This window comes from Mus caroli, chromosome 17 (assembly GCF_900094665.2).
Source record: "Mus caroli chromosome 17, CAROLI_EIJ_v1.1, whole genome shotgun sequence".
NCBI lineage: Eukaryota > Metazoa > Chordata > Mammalia > Rodentia > Muridae > Mus > Mus caroli.
In genome coordinates this window covers 53,561,972-53,583,805 of record NC_034586.1, presented here as the reverse complement: position 1 = coordinate 53,583,805, position 21,834 = coordinate 53,561,972, and the positions used below count along the sequence as shown (strand labels likewise).

The 21,834-nt window shown below is 44.2% G+C and overlaps 1 protein-coding gene across 1 annotated transcript in view; it reads left to right on the top strand.

The window, feature by feature from the left end:
- Nucleotides 1-5,615: 5,615 nt before the first annotated feature.
- Acer1 (alkaline ceramidase 1) overlaps nucleotides 5,616-21,834 on the top strand; it is a 29,174-nt gene continuing 12,955 nt past the window's right edge. The window contains exon 1 of the mRNA XM_021150071.1: nucleotides 5,616-5,747. Coding sequence (XP_021005730.1) covers nucleotides 5,628-5,747 — 120 coding nt within the window. The 5' untranslated portion in view covers nucleotides 5,616-5,627. The remainder of the gene's footprint in view (nucleotides 5,748-21,834) is intronic.

Sequence of the window (21,834 nt, the reverse complement as noted above, 5' to 3'; positions counted from 1 at the left end):
GTTACAGAAAAGGGACGTGAAGGTGGGAGGAGGCTGTGCCAGGAGTGTTGGGAGGAAGAGCAATAATTCTGAGTAAACACTTGCCATAAATGTGTGAAATTGTTAAAGAATAAAAGATAAAAATAGCATGCCTTTAATCCCAGCACTCGAGAGGCAGAGGCAAGCGGATTTCTGAGTTCAAGGCCAGCCTGGTCTACAAAGTGAGTTCCAAGACAGCCAGGGCTATACAGAGAAACCCTGTCTCAACCCCTCCCCCCCAAAAAAGGATAAAAATAAAGAAATAGTCCAGATGTGGTAGTGTACACCTATAATCCCAGCACTCAGCGAAACCCTGCCTTGAAGAACCAAGGAATAAATAAGCAGTTAAAAGAAAAACAAGCCAGGGCATAGTGGTACGTATCATTTTTTTTTCTAGATAGTGTGTGTGTGTGTGTGTGTGTGTGTGTGTGTGTAGCCCCGGCTGTCCTAGAATTTGCACTATAGAAGACTAGGCTGGCCTCAAACTCAGAGATCTGCCTGCCTCTGCCTCCCAAATACTAGGATTAAAAGGTATGCACCACCACGCCCTGCTCTGTAGTGTACCTCTTTAATCCCAGCACTCAGGAAGCAGAGACAGGAGGATCTTGTCTCTGTTTGATGACAGCCTGATCTATATTGGGAGTCCCAGAGCAGCCAAGGCTACATAGAGAGACCATGTACCAAAAAAATCAAGCAAGCAAACAAAAAACCCCAATGACAAGTATTTTGTTGATTTTGAAGGTTTGTTGTTATTTTTAATTGCGGATGTGTGGATGTAAAGGTGCTGCAAGGGGCCAGAAGGAGATGTCAGATCTCCTGGAGCAGAAGGCACAAAAGGTTGTGAGCTGCCAAAAGGTTATGTGGGTTCTGGGCCAAACCCAGGTCCAAACAAGAATAGCAAGCGCTCTAAGCTGTTGTGCCTCTCACTCTATGCTCAGTAGCCTGGAATTCATGGCGATCTACCTGCCTCAGCCTCAGGACGACTGAGGTAGTGGGCCTGCAGCACCAAGCTAGGCTCACTGCTAATAGGTCTATTCCTTTTCACATAAGTGCCTTTGTCTGTCCAGCAATTGGATCTTTCTAGAATGCAGTAACTATCTTTTCCTTGAAATCCACTTCTTCTTTTTTAAAGAATTATTTATTTTATATATGTGAGTACACGATAGTGTCTTCAGACGCACCAGAAGAGGGCATCAGATCTCACTATCCCATTACAGATGGTTGTGAGCCACCATGTGGTTGCTGGGAATTGAACTCAGGACCTCTGGAAGAGCCGTCAGTACTCTTAACCCCTGAGCCCTCTCTCCAGCCCTTGAAATCCATTTCAACCAAGCTGAAGTTCTGGGGAGGGGGTTCTGGAAAGGAGTTGGAGTCTGCTTTCTATTCTTCAAAGAGTTACACAATTTCCTCATTTGGTGATTTTTGTCTATTTGGGGCAGGGTCTCTAGGACAGACTGGCCTGGAACTTCCTATGTTGCCAAGGCTGGCCTCCTTTTGGGGGCCTGGGTTGACAGACATGAGCCACCATGGCCTTTCCTTTGAATGTAGTATTTAAGCTAATTAAGCTTATGACAGTGTAGTTTACACAGAGAGCACCCAGGGAAAGATGTGATCAACCTTAAGGAACACAGGCCAAGGCTACTGAAACCAGATTCAAATCTACAGATGTCACTGTGCCAACTTACTGGTTTTGAAAGTGGAGTTATGTAACATGACACTAGTGGGGCATTGGCTCATCCTTGACCTGTGGGAATCAGTTCCCTGGGCAAGACAGCCACCACTACTGTGAGAATCTCAGCCCACTATGCTGGCTCAAACCTGTCATCCCAGCACTAAGGAGGTGGAGACAGGAGGATCAGTAGTTCAGGGACAGCCTTAGCTACTTGGTGAGTTTGACGATAGCCTGGATAATAGGATAATAAGAAGCAGAAGCAAAGAAAGAGAAAGAGAGGAAGAAAGAACGTTGCCTGGACTTCTCCCTGGGAGATGTGAATAGATGTCACTTATCTTGGATAGCACACCTGGAAGCCTTCACACCCAAGTCTGGCTTGGTGCTTAAAGAGTTTATTAGGTGAGTTACAGGATGATCACCTCCCAAGGCTTGGGAGGTGGAGGCCCCCACCCACATCTCGGTTGTTGCTATCTGATGCCCCTTGTACTCAGAGACCAAGTTCAGTGAAGGTATCAGTCCAACAACAATGGGCAGAATGTTATGCAGCTGTAGCTGTGCAGGAGGGAAGACTGTGGCAACTTCAGATGGTTTATGACTCTCTCCATCCCCTTTTGTTAAAGGACTCTCTCTTTTTTTGAGACAAGTTTCTCTGTAGCCCTGGCTGTCCTGTGACTAGTTCTGTAGACCAGACTGGTCGGAAACTCAGAGAGCTGCCTCCTGAGTGCTGGGATTAAAGTTGTCCATAGCCACACCCAGCCTTGCAGGTCTCTCTTTGGTTTATTTATTTATTTTTAATTAATTAATTAATTAATTAATTTATTTTTTTGAGACAGGTCTCTTACCCTCCAGGCTGGCCTGCTATTGGCTCCATCGTCAAGGATGACCTGATGATGCCGAGTTGTCAGGTGTGCGCTGTTACACTCTGTTCCAATCCATTACCTTCCAAGATGAATCAAGTCTGTGACTCACTTGGAGAACACAGGAGTGGGTGAGAGGCCTTGGGGGAAACCCAAGGACCTGAGTTCGATCCCTGGTACCCACAGGTGGAAGAAAGAACCAATTCTCTTGGGCTGTCCTTTGACCTCTCACATGCACATAATAAATAACTGTAAAGGATAGAAGAGAAAGGAAGAGAACCTAGGCACCACGGACATGGACACGGCACGTCTCCTCAGTCAGTGTAGCCGAAGATGACCTTGGGTTCCCAATCCTCCTGCCTTTACCTGCAGAGTGTTAGAACAGGTGTGTACAGGCACATCTGGAACTAGCTGGGATTTCTGGAAGATGGCCAAGGCCAAAGGTTCTAGGTGTGTTGGACTGATTGCAGTGGAACTGCCTGCATTACTGGAGGAACAAATGGCGGCTCTTAGAGAGGGCCTGGAAATCTGAACCCTCATGGAGAAAGCAGCTTACCACTTCCTGTAACGTTAACTCCAGCAAATCAGATGCCCCTCCTGGACTCTGAGGGTGCGACGTTCATGTGCACACACAAAGGCACATGAGCACATGTAATAGTTTTAGGAACCCGGTTTTTAAAAGATAAATTAAAGAGAGAGAGAGAGAGAGAGAGCTTATTGGGCCTTCTGGCCCATGCCTGTCTTTCCAGCACTTGGGAAGCAAAGACAAGGAGATGGGGAACTCAAAGGCATCTCAGGGAGACGGCTCAGGAAGGGAAGTACCTGCCCTGAGGGTTCTCTTTTAAGCTCCAGCATCCACGTGAGCGCAGGTCTCAGCGCCTGCACCCACCCCCCAACCCCTGCCCTCTTCCCTGAGGCAGAGACAGAGGCTCCCCTGGCTCTCTACTGCCCTTCTATCAGGTTCAGTGATAGACCCTGCCTCCAAAAGCATGGTGGAGAGGCTAAATAGAGGGCTCTCGGCTCATAGCCCTTGCACATCATCTTGAGACCAAAGTTCAGATCCCAACACTCACAAAACAAGTATCTGAAAACACCGTCACCCCAGCTCTGAGCATGAAGAGACAGGGTTACTGGGGACTGCTTGGAGGGTGAGAGAGAGACATCAACCTCAGGCTCTGGAAGACACATTGCTTTAAAGGGATGGGAAGAGAGTGATGGAAGAGATCACGGATGGTCCCTTCAGGACTCCAGCACACCCACAAATTACTGTACCTTTGGCACGTGACTCCTGAACTAAAAGTGCTTCCTGCTCAAGCCAATCCTGGAAGCCATGTAAAGGTGGGAGGAGAGAACTCGTTGCACACAGCTGTCCTCTGACATCCAGATGTGTCCTGCAGGCCCTCACATATAACACACGCACACACACACAAAGTTAAAAGATGAGAAACACACCTTTTATTCCAGCCCTTGGGAGGCAGAAGTAGGCAGATCTCTGAATTTGGGGAGCAAAGATTAGAGAGGGCACTGTGAGCAGACAGGCTCAGAGGTCTAGAGGCCAAGAGCATCAGACACTGACACATATGCTTATATATATTCATACATATATATATATACACATAAATACACATGCACTTATATGCATACACATGTACATATGCATAGATGTATAACATACATATACATACATGTATATACTCATATACATACACATGAGTACATACATTTGTACACATATGCATACAATGCATTTATATACACATCTCTATATGCACGCACACATATATACATGCATATACACACATGCATATGTACATATATACATATATTCATATATGCACACGTGTACACATACACATATATACATATATAATATACATATGTATACACATATACATATATCCACATATGTATACATTATTCACAAATTCATATAAAGACACATATATGTTTATATATGCACTTATATACATATATACACATGCACATATACATACATATATGTACATACATATTTATATGTATATACATACATATATACACATCAAATATATGCATACACATATATAAACATCACATATACACAAATGTGCATGTATGTGCATGTAGACACACACACACACACACACATATATATATATATATATATATACATATAAACACACATATACACATATACATATACATGATTTTTCAGTACTGGGATGGAAAATGGAGCCTTTACAGATTCTAGGCACATACTTGCTACTGAGCTGCAACCCTAATTTGTTTTTTGGGCTTTTTGTTTTTGTTTTTGTTTTGAGGCAGGTCTCACTAGGTAGCCCAGCCTAGAACTCTCTATGTAGCTTAGGATGGCTTAAAACTCACAGATTAAAGGTGTGTGCCACCAGGCCTGGCTAAGGTTTTACTTTGTTATCGTATTTTAATTAATTAATTATTTATTTAAATTACTCAACTTATATATTTTTCAAGACAGGTTTCTCTGTGTAACCCTGGTTGTCTTGGAACTCGATTTGTAGACCAGGCTGGCCTCGAACTCATAGAGACCTGCCTGCCTCTGCCTCTGGAGTGACGGGGTTAAAGGTGTGGACCGCCTGCCACTTTACCTTTTCTTTTGAGACAAGGCCTCACTATGCAGCACAGACTGACTTTAATCTCCCGCTCCTCCTGTCTCTGCCTCTTGAGCGTTTGGATGACAAATGTCACCACCACTCTGGTTTTGTGAGTGCCTCTGAGCTTTGTGAGTGCTATCTGAGTACTCTAAACCCAATACTAGCCCCTTATTACTACAGTATTACAGCAGTCATCCCCTCATGTCTTGCTCCTCAAGTGCCAGCTTGGGAGGCCTCCTCCCTGCTTACTGTCGCCCAACTCAAAGAACACCACCCCTCAGCAGCTGCCTAAGGCAGCCTCAGTGCCCTACCGTGCACATCTGCCAGGCTACCCTGGTGCAATAGGGAGCCACCCAGCAGGTTTTTCCTCTCAGCCTGCTCCAGGGCCCTGAGCTGTTCTGTCTCCACCTCTCCCTGGCTGGGCACTCCTAGGCTCACTCACTCAGCTGGCGCACCTCTGCCAGGCACAGGATGCATGTACCGGGCACCAGAGCAAAGATGTCCAGCATCTTTGCCTATCAGAGTTCTGAGGTGGATTGGTGTGAGAGTAATTTCCAGCACTCGGAGTTGGTGGCCGAGTTCTACAATACGGTGAGGGCTTGGGCAGGGGCTTTGAGAGGGGTGGGATGGGGTAAGCTTACTGAATGTGATTTGTCAGATATGGGATTAAGCCATATCTCCTCCATAGGGAATCTTGTTTGAGCAGTTGGCTGTGTGTGTGGCCTGGATCAGCTTGTATCCATTCATTCGTCTTCCTGTAGAACTGAAATCCATGGCAGGGTTTTAGACTCAGTTCTGAAGGATGATGGTGCTGTGATGGTGGGCACACCAGCAGCCTTAAAGACCCCCAGAGGAGGCTCTTTAAATCAGTAGGATTGAACCTAGGCAGGCTTTTTGGAAGAAGTAAGGATGTCTGTCTTTTTTCATCTGCAACCTCCAGCCAAGATCAATGCATCTCAGTTTCCCCCTTTCACGATCCTATTTAAACCACTCCGATTTTTTACCTTTCTATACTTGATACCACATAACACTGAGAGTACTCAGTACTTACTACACTGTGATGCAGTTGTTTGAGAAACTTGAAAGATGCAAGACAGGTAGAGGAAGCGATATGAGCTTGCTTTAGCTGCCTGGAACACAGAGCTGCTTAGCCATGAGAAAAGGACATCATCAAGTCCCCTTTCTGGAGCCAGGTTCTTGCCGAGAAGCCCAGAGTAGCTGCCATGCATGTCCTCTGCTGTTGGATCCAAATGCTGGGACTGGAAGCCCGCACCCACCACACCCAGCCTAGCTTTCACTCGGTGCTTGCTGTGTGCACACTGTAGAAACCTTTCACCTTCATAATCTCATCTGATCCACACAGCCTCATGGGGAGACAGGGAGACGCCAAGAGGGGTGTCTCACTGTGCAGCAGGTGCTTCGTGGGTGAAGGGCAGGTTGCAAATCACCCTGGCGCTCAAACCTAGACTTTGAACTTCAATTTAGTAAGCCCAACTCTCTCTCTCTCTCTCTCTCTCACACACACACACTCACACATGCATAGACTCACACACAGTAAGATAGTTTTATAGGGGAAATTGCCAGCACAGGTGAGACGGGAATGTTCATTATCCCAGCCACTAGTGAGGCTGAAAATGTGGGATTGTTGAGAGTTTAAAGCCAGCTGGGACAATCTATGTCAAAATGAAAAGCGAGATAGCACACAACTTTCATCCCAGCACACAGGAGGCAGGGACAAGTGGGTCTCTGTGAGTTCAAGCTAGTCAGGGCTACATAGTGAGGACTCTGTTTCAAACAAAACAAAACAACAAAACAAAAACAAGGGAGACCCACAAAAATAAAATCAAACCAATAAAATTGGTTCTCTAGTTTGGGGCATAGTTCAGCAATGGAGAACCCCCAGTGAGGGGCTGAGGTCACGGTCAGGAGAAGAGTCCCTACCTAGAACCCCCAGTGAGGGCGTGTGGGGTGTGGCCAGGGTGGAGCTCCTGCCTAGAATCCCACAGTAAGACACTTGTTCCTCTGTGGTCCTTCCTTGGTCCTCAGTTTCCGTTCCACTATTGGAGTTGGTTGGAACTCTCCTTTGGGAGAGGTTTGGAGAGAACTGGGTTTCTACAGATCCTCTCTCTGCCTTTCCAGATACCCTATGATCCAGAAAATTCTCTGGGCATCTCAGTCCACGATGATGTGTACCCTATAAAAGATGCCAAGAAAATACTGAGTCAGGTTTGTCAGGACCTCAGCCTGTCACTCCCAAATGGCTGTCATGCCCCTATCAGCTTCTCTAAAGGGCCAACACCCCACAAGCTGGGTAGGAGGAGACTTCACCAGCTCAGCCACTGGGACATTTCCATCTGTAGTGTGGCTGTTTCACAAAATGAGAATGAAACTTCCCGGTGTGAATTCTGTTCTTTCGTTTTGTTTGGGGCTTTACTATATAGCCCAGGCTATCTTCAAGCTCAAGATCTCTCCTCCCTCGCCCCACCCTGCCTCAACCTCTCCAGTGCTATTACAGGCAGGCATCTGCCATCACATCTGACCTTATTTTTATTTTTTTCTAATATTTTATGTATTTATTTATGTTGTATGCACCCACATGTGCATGTATGGAGGTCGGAGAGCAGATCTAGCTGGTGAGAGTTTCCAGCTGGGTTAAGAGGTCAGAGAGCAGATCTAGCTGGTGAGAGTTTCCAGCTGGGTGAAGAGGGATGCCTTCTCCAGGGGTCATTTCCATTGTGCCAAGGCAGAGTGTGGGAGGGGGGGGGCGGGTGCAGCGGATGTAAATGAGCCTCGATAAGGCTATAAACCAATAAAACTTTACTAGTAGAAGCTAGGAGTGGTGGTGCCTCAAGCCTGCAACCTCAGGAAGGAGAGGCGAAAATTGCAAAGACTTTGAGGCCAGCCTGGTTTAGGGGGTAAGTTCTAGGTTAGCTTGGCTTACACTGTGAGAGTCTGTCAAAAAGAACAGGCTGGAAATGGAAGGGAAGGGAAAGGAAAGACAGGGAGGAGATCACAGTGCACACTATCATCCCAGTGCTCCAGAAACTGAGGCAGCAGGATTGTCCCCAAGGTGGCCCTCAGATACACGGTGGGTTGGAGACCAGCCTCGGCTATAGGAAACCGTGTCAAAAGAGGAAAAAGAGAGTTTGCTTTTAGTAGGCGTGGGCTTTCCCCTCTCCTGTTGCTTCATGCTCAGGGTTTGCCAACTCCAGAGTAGATGGACTGAGGGAATTGTGGCCCAGCTTTGGTTAGTCAGTGCATGGTGGCAATTATTTTTACCTAAGAAATCACCTCAACAGACAGGAATAAACCAGGCCATCTGGAGTTACACTGCCTGGGACACAGATGGATGGGAGCTACAACAATGTTACCACATGCATGCAATTGTATATTCTGGAGCTACACTGTGCATTCCAGTGTGCTGGTCCAGCACTGGGCCAGCAGAGGTTACTAAGGAACTGACGGCCATCCTTTGCTAGGGAGAGTTTGTGGCCAGCCTGGGCTACAGGATACCACTGAGACCCCACCTCAAAAAAACAAAACCAAGAACCCACTAAACAAATGTATCTAAGGCACGGAGGAACAGCACCAGAGGTTGTCCGTTTGTTTTAGGGCAGCTACTAGTATGAGGGGACACCATGACCACAGGACCTCCCTTTCATTTTTTCTTTTTAATTCTTCTTTCATACAGTTTGTTCCACCTGCAGTTTCCACTCTCTCCAATCCTCTCAGCTCTATCCCTACTTCCTTTCTTCCCCAGGTCCACTCCTTCTCCATTTCCCTCCAGAAAAGAGCAGGCCTCCCAGGGACAACGGAACATAGCATAACAAGTTACAGTAAGACTAGGCATATAGCCTCCAATCAAGGCTCTGTGAGGCAACACAGTAGGCGAAGGGTTCCAAGAGCAGATGAAAAAGTGAGAGACACCCCTAACTCCCACTGTTAGGAGTCCCACAAAAATACCAATCTACACAGCCATAATAGATACACAACGGACATAGCACAGACTCCAGAGGACCCACGCCGGCTCCACGATTGCAGCTTAAGCATCTGTGAGCCCCTATGAGGGCTGCTTAGTTGATTCCGTGGGCCATAGTCTCCTGGTGTCCTCAACTTCTCTGGCTCCTATAATTCTTTTTTTATTTTTTTATTTTTTTAAAGATTTATTTACTTATTATATGTAAGTACACTGTAGCTGTCTTCAGACACTCCAGAAGAGGGCGCCAGATCTCGTTACAGATGGTTGTGAGCCACCATGTGGTTGCTGGGATTTGAACTCTGGACCTTTGGAAGAGCAGTCGGGTGCTCTTACCCACTGAGCCATCTCACCAGCCCCCTATAATTCTTCCTCCTCCTCTTTTGAAGGGTTCCTTTGGCTCTGCCTAGTGTTTGGCTGGCATGGCAACTCTTAATAAGGGAGCTGTTTAAGTGGGGCTGGTTTATAGTTCAGAGGTTTAGTCCACTATGTTCATGACAGGAAGCCATGGCAGTGTGCAAGCAGATATGGTGTTGGAGAAGATGCTGAGAGTTCTATATCTGGATTCACAGGCAACAAGAAGAGGGACACTGGGCTTGGCTTGAGCATTTGAAACCTCACAGCCCACCCTCAGTGATACACCTCCTCCAACAGTGCCACACCTCCTAATAGTGCCACTCCTATGGGCATTTTCATTCAAACCACCACACCACTGATCCACACACACAGATGCACAGACACACGGACACAAAATAAGACAAACAGTTGCTTTTGTTTCAGCACATGACCAGAGGGCATCCACCAAAAGTTTCATATATAATACAGTAATTTTACAAGCCACAGCCCACAGCTGGAGAAGATGGCTATGTGAATGAGTTGTTTGGATTTGTCCCAGGGTCTGGCTCCAGAGCCCAGGCTAACCTCTAGCTTGAGATCCTTCTGCTTCAGCCTTTCAATTGCTGGAAATTGCAGATGGAACCACTACACTGGTCTTCTTGTCTATTCTTAATTATAATTAATCAACTATATATGTATATTATTTATTATATTTAATTATATATTTATTTATATTCTTATATATATTTAGGCAATATATACATATAGGCAATATATATATTTAGACTATATGTGTGTGCACAATATATATATATATGTGTGTGTGTGTGTGTGTGTGTATATATATAGATATATATAGAGAGAGACAGAGAGAGACAGACAATATATATTTAGACAAGGTATCTCTATATAGCACTGGATGTTCTGAAACATAGGAAGTAGACCAGGTTAGCTTCAAACTCACCACCAAGATCTATCTGCTTCTACATCCAGAGCGCTGGAATTAAAAGAAGGCATACATCACCGTGCCCATTAAACAGATTTATTTTGATTTATTTTGACCATGAGTGGTAGCCATGCCTTTAATCCCAATACTCTGGTGTCAGAAGCCAATGAACCCTGGGGAGCCATGGGTGCTTGAGCATCACGGCATGAAGTCAGCTGGACGCCTGATGTTGTTTGGGCAGGGGCTGAAAGAGCCAAGGAAGACCTTTGGAAAGGACCAGATGTCAAGAGCGTGGAGGAGCTGGCTTCAGTGGGACAGAGGCCAAACTTGGGAGTCATACTAGTTTGCACCTGTTTGAACTGGCCTGATGGATTTGCCAGATGTTTAGGGAAGTTTCAAGTGCAACCATGGACAGTGGGTGTTTTTTCAGGCTCCCAGGTCCTCAGGGACTGCATTTCTTTGCTTATCTGCATGTGTGTGTGTGTGTGTTTGCATGTCCGTGTGTTTGGGTGAGCGTATGCCATAAGTGTTCCATGCTGTATGCCTAGAGGCCAGAAAAAGGCACTGACTAGGGCTAATGCTGAGCTAACAGGGTCTGTAAGCTGCCTGATATGGGTGCTGGGAACTGAACCTGGATCCTGCAAGAGCAGCAAACGCTCTTAATTGCTGAGCCATCATCTCTCCAGCCCCAAGAGCCTGTGAAGATTCAGAACAAGGGAGCTATACAGCCTAGGCAAACATGAGGAGGAAGGAGCAGGTAGGAGCTGGCGGGGGGTGGGGGTACTGAAGAGGGAAGCAGGGCAGGGAGTGTGTGGATTGCCACCCACCGGACCCTACCCGTGTCTTCTGAGCCAGCTTCCTGCTGGCCATCTCTACCTTTTCCTTGAAGGCTGTGTGGCCACTGTCTATGGCCTCTGCCTGCACATTTATCCACAGGTAGAGCAAGAACGACTGAAATCAGGTTAGTTCAGACACATAGTCGGGAAAACAGGGAGGATCTTATTCCCAGGCAGATAAGATACCAGGATTATATAATTACTAGTGAAGGGTGTGTGCCCCAGTCATTGAGATAAGCCTCTTTGGGTGTCTTGTGTGTACATGTGTGTGTACCCATGGTGTGTGTGTGTGTGTGTGTGTGTGTGTGTAAGGTAGAAGTCAATGTCAGGCAAAGTTGACCTATTTATTTATTTATTTATTTATTTAGATGTATTCAAGATAGAATCTCATTACACAGCTCTGACTGTCCTGGAGCTCACTTTGTAGACCAGTCTGGCTTTGAACCCAGAGATCTTCCCTCGTCTACCTCCCAGGCATGTTGGATTAAAGGCATGAATCACTACCCTCTGACCCCACCAGGCTTTTTAGAGTAGGTTATTAGAATTTTAATCCAGTTCTCACTCTCACAAGACAAGGGCTTTACTGACTGAGCCATCTCAGCAGCCTTCCTGTATCTCTGTCAATTGGTGGCCTCTGCCCTGCTGGGCTTCTGGGATGGATAGAGAAATCCAAGTAAATGGGACAATAATCTCCTTATTTTCTTCTTCATGAGCCAAGGAAGAAAGAAGCAGCTGGCCCGTTCTGGGCTTTGGGACCCAGAGGGGGACCAAAATAGACAGAAAACCATTCTTTGGGTGGGTCTGATGTTTAGAAGGAGACTGATATTGCTGTTGTCAGGAAGTCCGGCAAGGATCTTCCATGGGAGAGTTGGACTTTCTCATTCTCTGTCTTTGAGTGAATGAGTGACTGAATGAACTTTTGTGTTGAGATAGGTCTTTTGTAGCAGACGCTGGTCTCCAGGGATAACCTTGGCCTTCTGGACCTTGTTTCTACACTTCCCAAGTGCAGTCACGAGCAGTGTGTCAACAGAAGCAGGTTTTAAAGCCACTGAATCTGGCCAGCACTCAGGAGGCAGAGGCAGGTGGATCTTTGTGAGCTCGAGGCCAGCCTGGTCTACATAGCAACAGCCAGGGCTGTACAGTGAGAACCCATCTCAACAAATCAAAACAAAACAAAACAAAAAGACAGGACAGAACAAACCTCTATAGCTCACAGCATGGCCCAGGTATGGAGAGGGCATGGCAGGAAAGGGGCTTGTAGCTAAGCCTGATGACTTGAGTTTGATCCTTGGGACCCACATGGTGGTGAGAACTGACTCCTGCAGGTTGGCTGCTGACCTCTTGCAGGCATGCCATGCCACCCCCTTGCCACTGATGATTAACAAATGAAAGAAAAATGTAAAGCTGTTCCCACAACAAACACAGCAAACACGATAGTTATTAACATTGGCATTTATTAATACTTTTTAATACAATATATTTAACTGGAAGCCTCATAAAGTTCCTTTGAAGTAGCTACTCTCTCCCACCTCCTGTGGGTTTTCCAGTTTTGCTACATAGCCTCAGCTGGCCTAGAACTGCTAATCCTCTAGCCTCAGGCTCTGAGTCCTGAGATGACAGACTCAAACCATATTCTAACAAGATGGAAATTCTAACAAGGCTCAGAGAGATTTGGGTCCTTGCCCAGGGTCACACAGCAGAAAAATACACAGGGGCCTTGCTCAAAGCTCTTCTTGCTTAACCACTAAGCCAGGAGGCTGTCAGTGTTTAACCACCACGTGGATGATAATCCTTACAGGTAAGTCTGGTCCTACAGCAGGCACTGCCTCCAGGCACTCCACCCCAACCCACAACCTTGGGCAGGCCGTAAATGGGAGCAGACAGTCATGTAACAGGTGGTAGATGCCGGGTGCAGGCAGTGAAGAACAGAAGATAGGCAATGAGCTCAAAGGGAGTGGAGGTGGCTCTGGAAATAGTCCCTGACTCAGTAGGCCCAATAGGTTCTCCCCACTGCCTCTCCCTGTCTCCTCCAGATGCCTAAGGAGAGGCAAGTGGCTTTTGTCACGGTGAATGGTGAATGTTTATTGGCTTACAGTACTGGCTATGAAACCTAAGAATTCTTCTACTGGAGCCTTGTACCTCTCTCCTCATTCAGAGATAATAGGGGTGGAGGGAATGCACTCTTGACCACACCCCCAGCCCCTCACTGGGGGATTCTAGGCTAGGCTCCAACAGTGACCACGCCCCTCATAGGGGATTCTAGGCGGGGCTGCACCCCTGGCTAGGCTACCTGATCCTTATTCAGGTATTCTAGGCAGGGGCTCGACTTCTGAAACATACCCTAAAGTCTTTTTTAACAACTTCTATCTTTAAATAGGGTATTAGCATGTAGTCCAAGCAATCTTTATTATTTTTGTTTGTTTGTTTGTTTTGTTTTCTTTTTTTAAGACAAAGTCTATGTAGCTTCGTCAGTTTGGTACAAGCTAGGGTCATCTGCAAAGACAGAACTTCGATTGAGAAAATTCCTCCCTCAGATTAGTCTGTAGGTAAACTGTGGGGCATTGTCCTGATTGATTTATGTAGGAGGACCCAGCCCACTTCAAATGTGCCGCTCTGGACTGGTGGTCCTGGGTTCTATAAGGGAGCAGGCTGAGCCGGGCGGTGGTGGCCCACGCCTTTAATCCCAGCACTTGAGAGGCAGAGGCAGCTGGATTTCTGAGTTCGATGCCAGCCTGGTCTACAGAGTGAGTTCCAGGACAGCCAGGGCTACACAGAGAAACCCTGTTTAGAGAAAGCAGAGCAGCCTGCGACTGGCCTCCTCACAAGCACCTGCCTGCTTCTGCCTTTCGAACGCTGGGACTAAAGTCATGTTCTGCCACACTTGGCCTTGCTGCTGTTTTTTAATTATTATTTAAAACAATTTTTAAACTTTTTTACGCTCCAGATTTTATTCCCCTCCCGGTCCACCCTCTGACTGTTCCCCGTCCCACATCTCCTCCCCGCTCCCCTGTCTCCACGAGGATGTCCCCACCCCCACCCCACCCTCACCCCATAGACCTTTAAACCCTGGGGCTTCCAGTCTCTTGAGGGTTAGGTACATCTTTTCTGACTGAACCCAGACACTCTGCTGTATATGTGTTGGGAATCTCATATCAGCGGGTGTAGGCTGCCTGGTTGGTGGTCCAGTGTCTGGGAGATCTCTGAGATCCAGATGAATTGAGACTGCTGGTCCTCCTACAGGGTCACCCTCCTCCTTGGCTTCTTTCAGCTTTTCCCTAATTCAACCACAGGGGTCTGTCCATTAGTTGGGTGCAAATATCTGCATTCGATTCTTCAGCTGCTTGTTGGGTCTTTCAGAGGGGAGTCATGCTAGGTCCCTTTTTATGAGTGTTCCATAGCCTCACTAATAATGTCAGGCCTTGGGGCCTCCCCTTGAGCTGGATCCCACTTTGGGCCTGTCACTGGACCTTCTTTTCCTCAGGCTCCTCTTACAATTTTTAAATTTAAATATATTTTTATTACATTCTTTCTCTCCTCCAGATTCTTCCAGATCCCTCTCTTACCACCCAACTTTAAGTTCTTTCTAAAAAAAAAAAAATAAAAATAAAACCCCAATACAACAGCAACCTCCGCAAGCCAAGAAACAAAATTAAACACCACCCCAAAACAAATTAAAACATCAAACAGTAACCAAAAACTCACCAAGTAAAACCTGTGGAGTCCACTATGCATCGGTTAGCTACTCCAGAACATAAGACCTGTCCCCGCATAGTTGATCTACCTAGTGTCATTTCACTGGAGAAAACTGATTTTCCCTCCCCCAGCAGGTATAAGTGACATTTGCCAACATTTGCACCAGTGGCCAGGTTTTTTCATTTATTTATTTATTCATTCATTTTTTAAAAAAACTATAACGAAATAAAATATAATAAGATAAAAAAAAAGCCAGGCAGTGGTGGCGCATGCCTTTAGTCTGAGCATTCAGAAGGCAGAGGCAGGCAGATCTCCTTGAGTCTGAAGCCAGCCTGGTCTACAGAAAGAAATTTTGTCTTGAAACAAAACAAAACAAAACAATCAAACAAAAAGATAAAACAAAAACTATCCCATCAAAGCTAGACAAGACAAACCAACAGATGGAAAATAGCCCAGGGCACAAGAATTAGAGAGACCTTCATTCACACACTCGGGAGTTCCACAAAGCTGGAAGTCATGATATACGTACACACATATGCATATGCCCAGGACCTGGTGAGAACCAAAGCAGTGCCTACTCTGTGCCTGCGGCTTCACACCGAGTCCATGCGAGCTCCAATCGTGTTGATGTAACAGCCTTGTGTTCTTGGTGTCCTCCTTCCAGCTCTTACCCTCTTTCTGCCTCCTCTTCTATGAGGTTCCCTAATCTCTGAGGCGAGGGATTTGATGGAAACATTCCATTTAGAGCCGTGCGTTTCTCTCCTCTGCAACATGCCTCAGTCTTGCTTTTTGTAGATGTCAATTATCTGTCGTAATGGGTTCCACCATACTTTCATGGGTGTTCTGCTCGTTGCCCTTCATCCTCTCTTGCTTGTCTCCCACTCCTGTGAATCCCCTCCTCTTCCCAGTATCTTTCATCTTAAGATCATTTTTTTCTTATTTTGTGACCCATTTTTGTACGTGAACGTGGGTATGTTACACATATGTATGTATATATGTCGTTGGTGTGTTGTGTATGTGTGTATATCATGGTATGCTTGTGCCCTGAGATGACATCTTATGAACATCACTTCTCTCCTGTATTGAGACACAACTTTCCTATCCTGAGTCACAACTCAGGCGGTCAGGCTTGGCAGCAAGAACCTTTGCGCAGCCAACACACTGCTTGACTCTATATCACAGGTCAGGTATAGACTCTGGGGGATATATATTCATGAATGTGGTGTGTGTGTGTGTGTGTACATGGACATGCAATACACATGCCATAGCACATATGTGCAGGTCAGAGGACCATCCCAGGTGTTAGCCCTTGCCATCCATCGTTCAGAGGCATCTCTCTTTGTTGTCTGAAGCTGAGCTGAGCACTGTGGCTGGACCTGCCAGCAACCTGCCAGCTTCTAATAACGACACAGAGACTTACGTTTATTAATGAGTGCTTAGACCTGTTAGCTTAGACTTCTTCCCTCACTAGCTTGTATAATTTAATTTTATATTTTATTCTAATTTATTCTCTCATTACTCTAGTCTACATTATGCTACGTAGCCCATTACCGCTCTCTCCTTCAGCACTGACACCTGTCCCTTCCCCCAGGTCTAGCTGGTGAATCCCTTCACCAGAGTTCCTCTCTCTGCCTGAATGCCAGGCCTCTTGCCCTGTTATAGGTCATCTGCTCTTTATTGAACCGATCAGAAGGTGACGGTGAAGAATGTTTACACAATACGATGCAGGTGTTGATACTGAGCAATTAGAGTAACAATACCAAAGTCTAGACAGCACTCAGCAGCTATCTGCAGGTACGGAAATAAACGTTTGAATCATACAAAGACAACCTTTACACAGTGCACCCCAACATCTCTGCTTGTGTCCAGTGAAAGGCTCTTCCTCTAACATCAATAAACTATATACAAGAAGAACAACTATGAAAACTATCAGGTAAGAATTAGATTCACAATGTCCAATCCATGTGTATTTGGACACCTTGGAGAAAGTACTCTAGCCATCTGTCCTACCGTGGTGAGTCCAAAGTTCTGCACCCGAATCACTTTCTATCATAACTTGCACTTATTAAACTATAACCATCTTTTAGGCCCCTTAAATCATTTTCTTAAACCCTAAACAACTCGAGCTTAATATGAGACTATAACTATCTAGTCTTCAACCCCATCAGAGACCCGACAAGGATAAGTGTTACCTGAATAAGCAGGAAGTGCAGAGCCAGTAGCTTCCAAATGACAGACAGCTGGTTGCCTGGACAGCCACCCAAGAGTCCTCTGTAATGTTGTAAAGATGGTGCATCCATCTTCAGTTTACTGGCTCAGAATATGTGACTGTAGGACTGGCCTACTTTGTCTTGGCAAAGTTTGCCAGTTGACTTCCCAGTGTCCTGCTTATTCACAGTTTAGATAGCATGTTGTCAGTAGGCAAGGGTAGGTTTTTGTTTTGCATAGTGTCTAGTTTTGCCACAGCACACCTGCCTCACTGTCATGAAAAGCCTTATGTTACTAAAGCATCTAAATTCTATGTCTTCTTAAAATTACTTCCTGCTATCTGGAGGGAACAGCAACTTTTGGGGGGATCCTATGAAAACTGGAATATTGGCCAAGTCCTGGGAGAGCTATCTGTATCATGTGGCAACCAGTGTTTGTGTGATGGGAAAGTGCAGAGCTTAACTGAAGTCCTGGCTAGAACAGTCTGTGAGGCTGGACCAATTAAGCTAGTCATTTTAAAGTTGTTCTGGATGCAGATTTTTGAGGAAACCGCTACTGAGGCCATCTGTGAGGCTGGATTATCTGGGATATTTGTCTTATCTTCATGGGTGTCTGGTCCTTTATTCTGAAAACACACAAACTTTTAGAGGTAATATACATTTACGTATTAACACATGTATAGAAAAATGTGTGCTGTGCACATACCAGCTAGAAGTGATTCTCTGTTCTTCGAGCAGGAAAGGAGTCAAACTTGGTAAGTCCATTTGGACTGCATAACAAAATTGCAATATAAATCTCCATCCATGCTATCTCCATCTCCAAGGACAGCGTGTAACAATAAGTCCCAAGGACTCTGTAGCCAACAAGATTTATTGGCTGTGCAGAGACACGTCTTAGCCAGTCTCTGAGCTGTCCCCATGTAGAGGGATCAGCATTCATGTCACCTGTTTTGTTGTTCATCTTGGTCTCTTCCTTCATGCCTGCAACCAAGATTTTCAAGAGGTCTTCCTGGGTCAGATCTAATCTTTCTTCATTTTGAAGGAATCCATAGCTTTCCATTTCCTATTGAAACAAAGATATAACCTCTCCCCTCAAATCAACACATTTCCTGACTCCATTCTGAAGTTAACATATCCTTATAATATATAGGCTGCTTTAATCTATCAGTTCTTTTTTTTTTTTCATGGTTTCAAGGCGTTTATTGTAGAAAGGCAGAGAGAAAGAGAAGAGTAGAGAAACAGAGGCGGCCATGGCCATGTGGAGAGAAGGAGAAAGAGAGGGAAGAGCCAGTTCTTTTTTTTTTTTTTTTTTTTTTTTTTTCGAGACAGGGTTTCTCTGTGTAGCCCTGGCTGTCCTGGAACTCACTTTGTAGACCAGGTTGGCCTCGAACTCAGAAATCCGCCTGCCTCTGCCTCCTGAGTGCTGGGATTAAAGGCGTGTGCCACCATGCCCGGCTCAGTTCTTTTTTTTTTTTAAAAGATTTATTATTATTATATCTAAGTACACTGTAGCTGTTTTTCAGCAGCTGTTCTACCTGTCTCATTGACATTTAAAAACTTTAAAGTCAATAAAACTTTATTTAATCTATCACTGGGAGACCTTGCATTCCCCTTTGTTTAAGGAGCCTTTTCTTTAAAGTCCTGTTAGAACTCTCTAGAACTGCTTGTCCTTGGGGTGTAAGGTATATCAGTAACATGTTTTATGCTATATTTAAAGAACTTTTGCATTTTACTGGATACATATGCTGGAACATTATCAATTCTAATCTTTAAAGGTATTCCTAATGTAGCCACCACAGAGTCAGTCTTTCCAGAACTCAGGACAGAAGCCCATTGGAATCCCGAATAGGAATCCGTTGTATGATGTACATACTCTAGTTTTCCAAACTCTGCAAAATGGAACATTCATTTTCCAAATTTTATTTCTTTGGGTATCTTTAGAGTTACTTCCAGCAGGTAACAGAGCTTGATTATCCAAAGAACAAGCAGGACAATTTTTTTATAATTTCCTTTGCTTGTTACCAAGTTATAGGAAAAAAAATTCTTTAAACTTCTACTATTTACATGATGGCTTTTATGTAATCTGAAGCCTCTAATACATTTCCTGTTAATATTTTGGTATATGTCTTCATTTCCTAGTGCCTGCGAATGGTCCTGGCTAACCTGTATGAGATAGAATATGAGTTAATGAGTTATCTGTACTGGATGATCTCTGTTTTGGATTACATGTTGTACTTGTATAAACAACAAAGTTAATTCTGAATCATCTAAAGTAAGTCCAGCAGTTTCTAGATGCAAAACCACTCTCACTGCACATTGAGAACCAGTTACTATATTAAGAGGTTCTGGACAATCTAACAGAACCAGAATAGCATATAGTTCTGCATTCATTTGCTTATATTTTCATACTTATATCCCGGCATTCTTGATTTATTGGCATCTGTATAAAAGGTAGGAGCTTTAAACATTGGAGTTCCTCTCACTATATGAGGAATAATCCAGTTAGTTCTTTTGATAAACTGAAGCCAATTGCTTTTGTGGTATCTATTATTAATTTCACCCCCCCCCAAAAAAATTCACTGCAAGCTCTTTGTCATTCCTCATTGATTACCCATAATGAGGTAATCTCAGCATTAGTATAAAACACTATAATCTATGCTGGGTCTATTCCTGCTAATTGACAAAGTTTTATTCTCCTTTTCACAATCAAATCAGAAACCTTTTCTATATAGGTTTTTATTTTTTTTTTACTCTGTTTATGTGTTAAAAATATCCATTCTAAGACGTTACCTTCTCTCTGCACTAGAATTCCTGTGGGAGAATGAGGAGAAGGCAAGAAAACTAAAATACCATGCAGCTTTGGAACCAAAAGATCCACATACGCATCCTGTGCTCTCTTTTCTACCAGAGCCAATTCTTTTTCTGGCTTCAGCTTCAGCTGATACCTTGGACTAGTTAAACCTTGTAAAGATGGAAATGAATTACTAAGCTTTTTAAAAGTCAATACAATTATTGACTATAGCCATTTATTATCTTCCAAAAGTTTTTGAAAAATTATTGAGTTCAGAATTGGTCTCTTATGATCCTTACCTTTTGTGGTTGGATTTTCTGCAGACCTATCTTATATCCTAGATAATTAACAGAATCTCTTTTTTGTATTTTTTTTCAGGAGCAATCTGTAATCTTTAACAAGGCAAAATTCTCTTTACTTCATCAAACATTTTTCTTTCAGATGGCTGCATTTGAATCAGCCAGTAAAATATCATCCATATAACGATAGATTATAGCCTGAGGAAGCTGTTTACAAATTATTTCTAATGGCTGTTGCACATAATATTGACACAAGGTGGGATTGTTTAACATTCCTTGTTGTAAGATTTAGTTGGTATGGTATGGTTAAATGTGCGCACAGTGAAAGCAAATCTTTATCTTGTTTCTCAAGGACTACTGATAAAAAGCAATCTTTTTAATCAATCACTATAATAGGCCATGCCTTAGGTAATAAAGAAGCTAAAGGTATTCCAGGTTATAAAGAGCCCTTAGGCTAAAAGACTTTATTGATCTATAAGCATTCTACATTTTCCAGATGTCTTTTAAATGACAAATACAGGAGAATTCCAAGGGCTGGTGGACTCTCCTAAATGTTTAGCTTCTAGTTGCTCTTGGATTAACCATTCTAATGCCTGTAACTATTCTTTATTTAAGGCCATAGCTCTAACCAAATAGGTTTGTCAGTTAACTGTTTTGGTAATAGGGTAGTTGGTACTCTATCAGCAGTGACTCCCCTTCTAAATTTGGAGAGTCAGCCTCTGCTCTGTCCTGCCTATAGACAGCCTGGACTGTCTGTAACTGTATTTAATAACATTTTTTAAATTTCTTTATTAGGAGCATCTCTTTTACAGCCTGTATCTAAAGTTGGAGGAATGCTAATCTGTGCTTCCCACTGTTGCAATAGATCTCGTCTCCATAAATTCATGGATATGTCTGCCACATATGGCTTTAATTTTGCTACTTGACTTTCTGGTCCTCTGCATTTAATCCATTTTAGACTTTGTTTGACCTGAGACAATGTCCCAACTCCTAGAAACTGTGTAGATAGTGGCCAAACTGAATCCAGGAATCTTGTGAAATTATTGTTACATTTGTTCCTGTATTCATTAAGCCTTTAATTACAATTCTATCTAATTGTAATTTCATTTTTGGTCTCTTATCATTTATCAGTTTTCCAAAATAGCTGTTTTTTTGGTATCTTTAGGATCTCTTGTTCTATCCAGAGGAGGTGTGATATCTCTGTTAAATGGTTTATTTAAGTTTTGAGCAGTTCTGTCTGTCTTATCAGGCTTCATCTCTTTTAGTTGCTTTCCTTGTCTGACAGGAATTGAATGGCTTGTGTGTTTTTTTGTCAGGCCTTGAGCAAGTCCCCCTTAGGCAGTTTTCTGACACTAAGGAATTGCTTCAAATATCCTTTTTTTAAAAAATGTCTTTATTTATTATATGTAAGTACACTGTAGCTGTCTTCAGACTTTCTTCTTCTCTCTCTGGCCCTGCTTGTCACTGTAGCTGTCTTCTGATACCCCAGAAGAGGGCTTCAGACCTGATTACAGATGGTTGTGAGCTATCATGTGGGTGCTGGGATTTGAATTCACAGCCTTCGGAAGAGCATCAGCGCTCTTGTTTTTTTTTT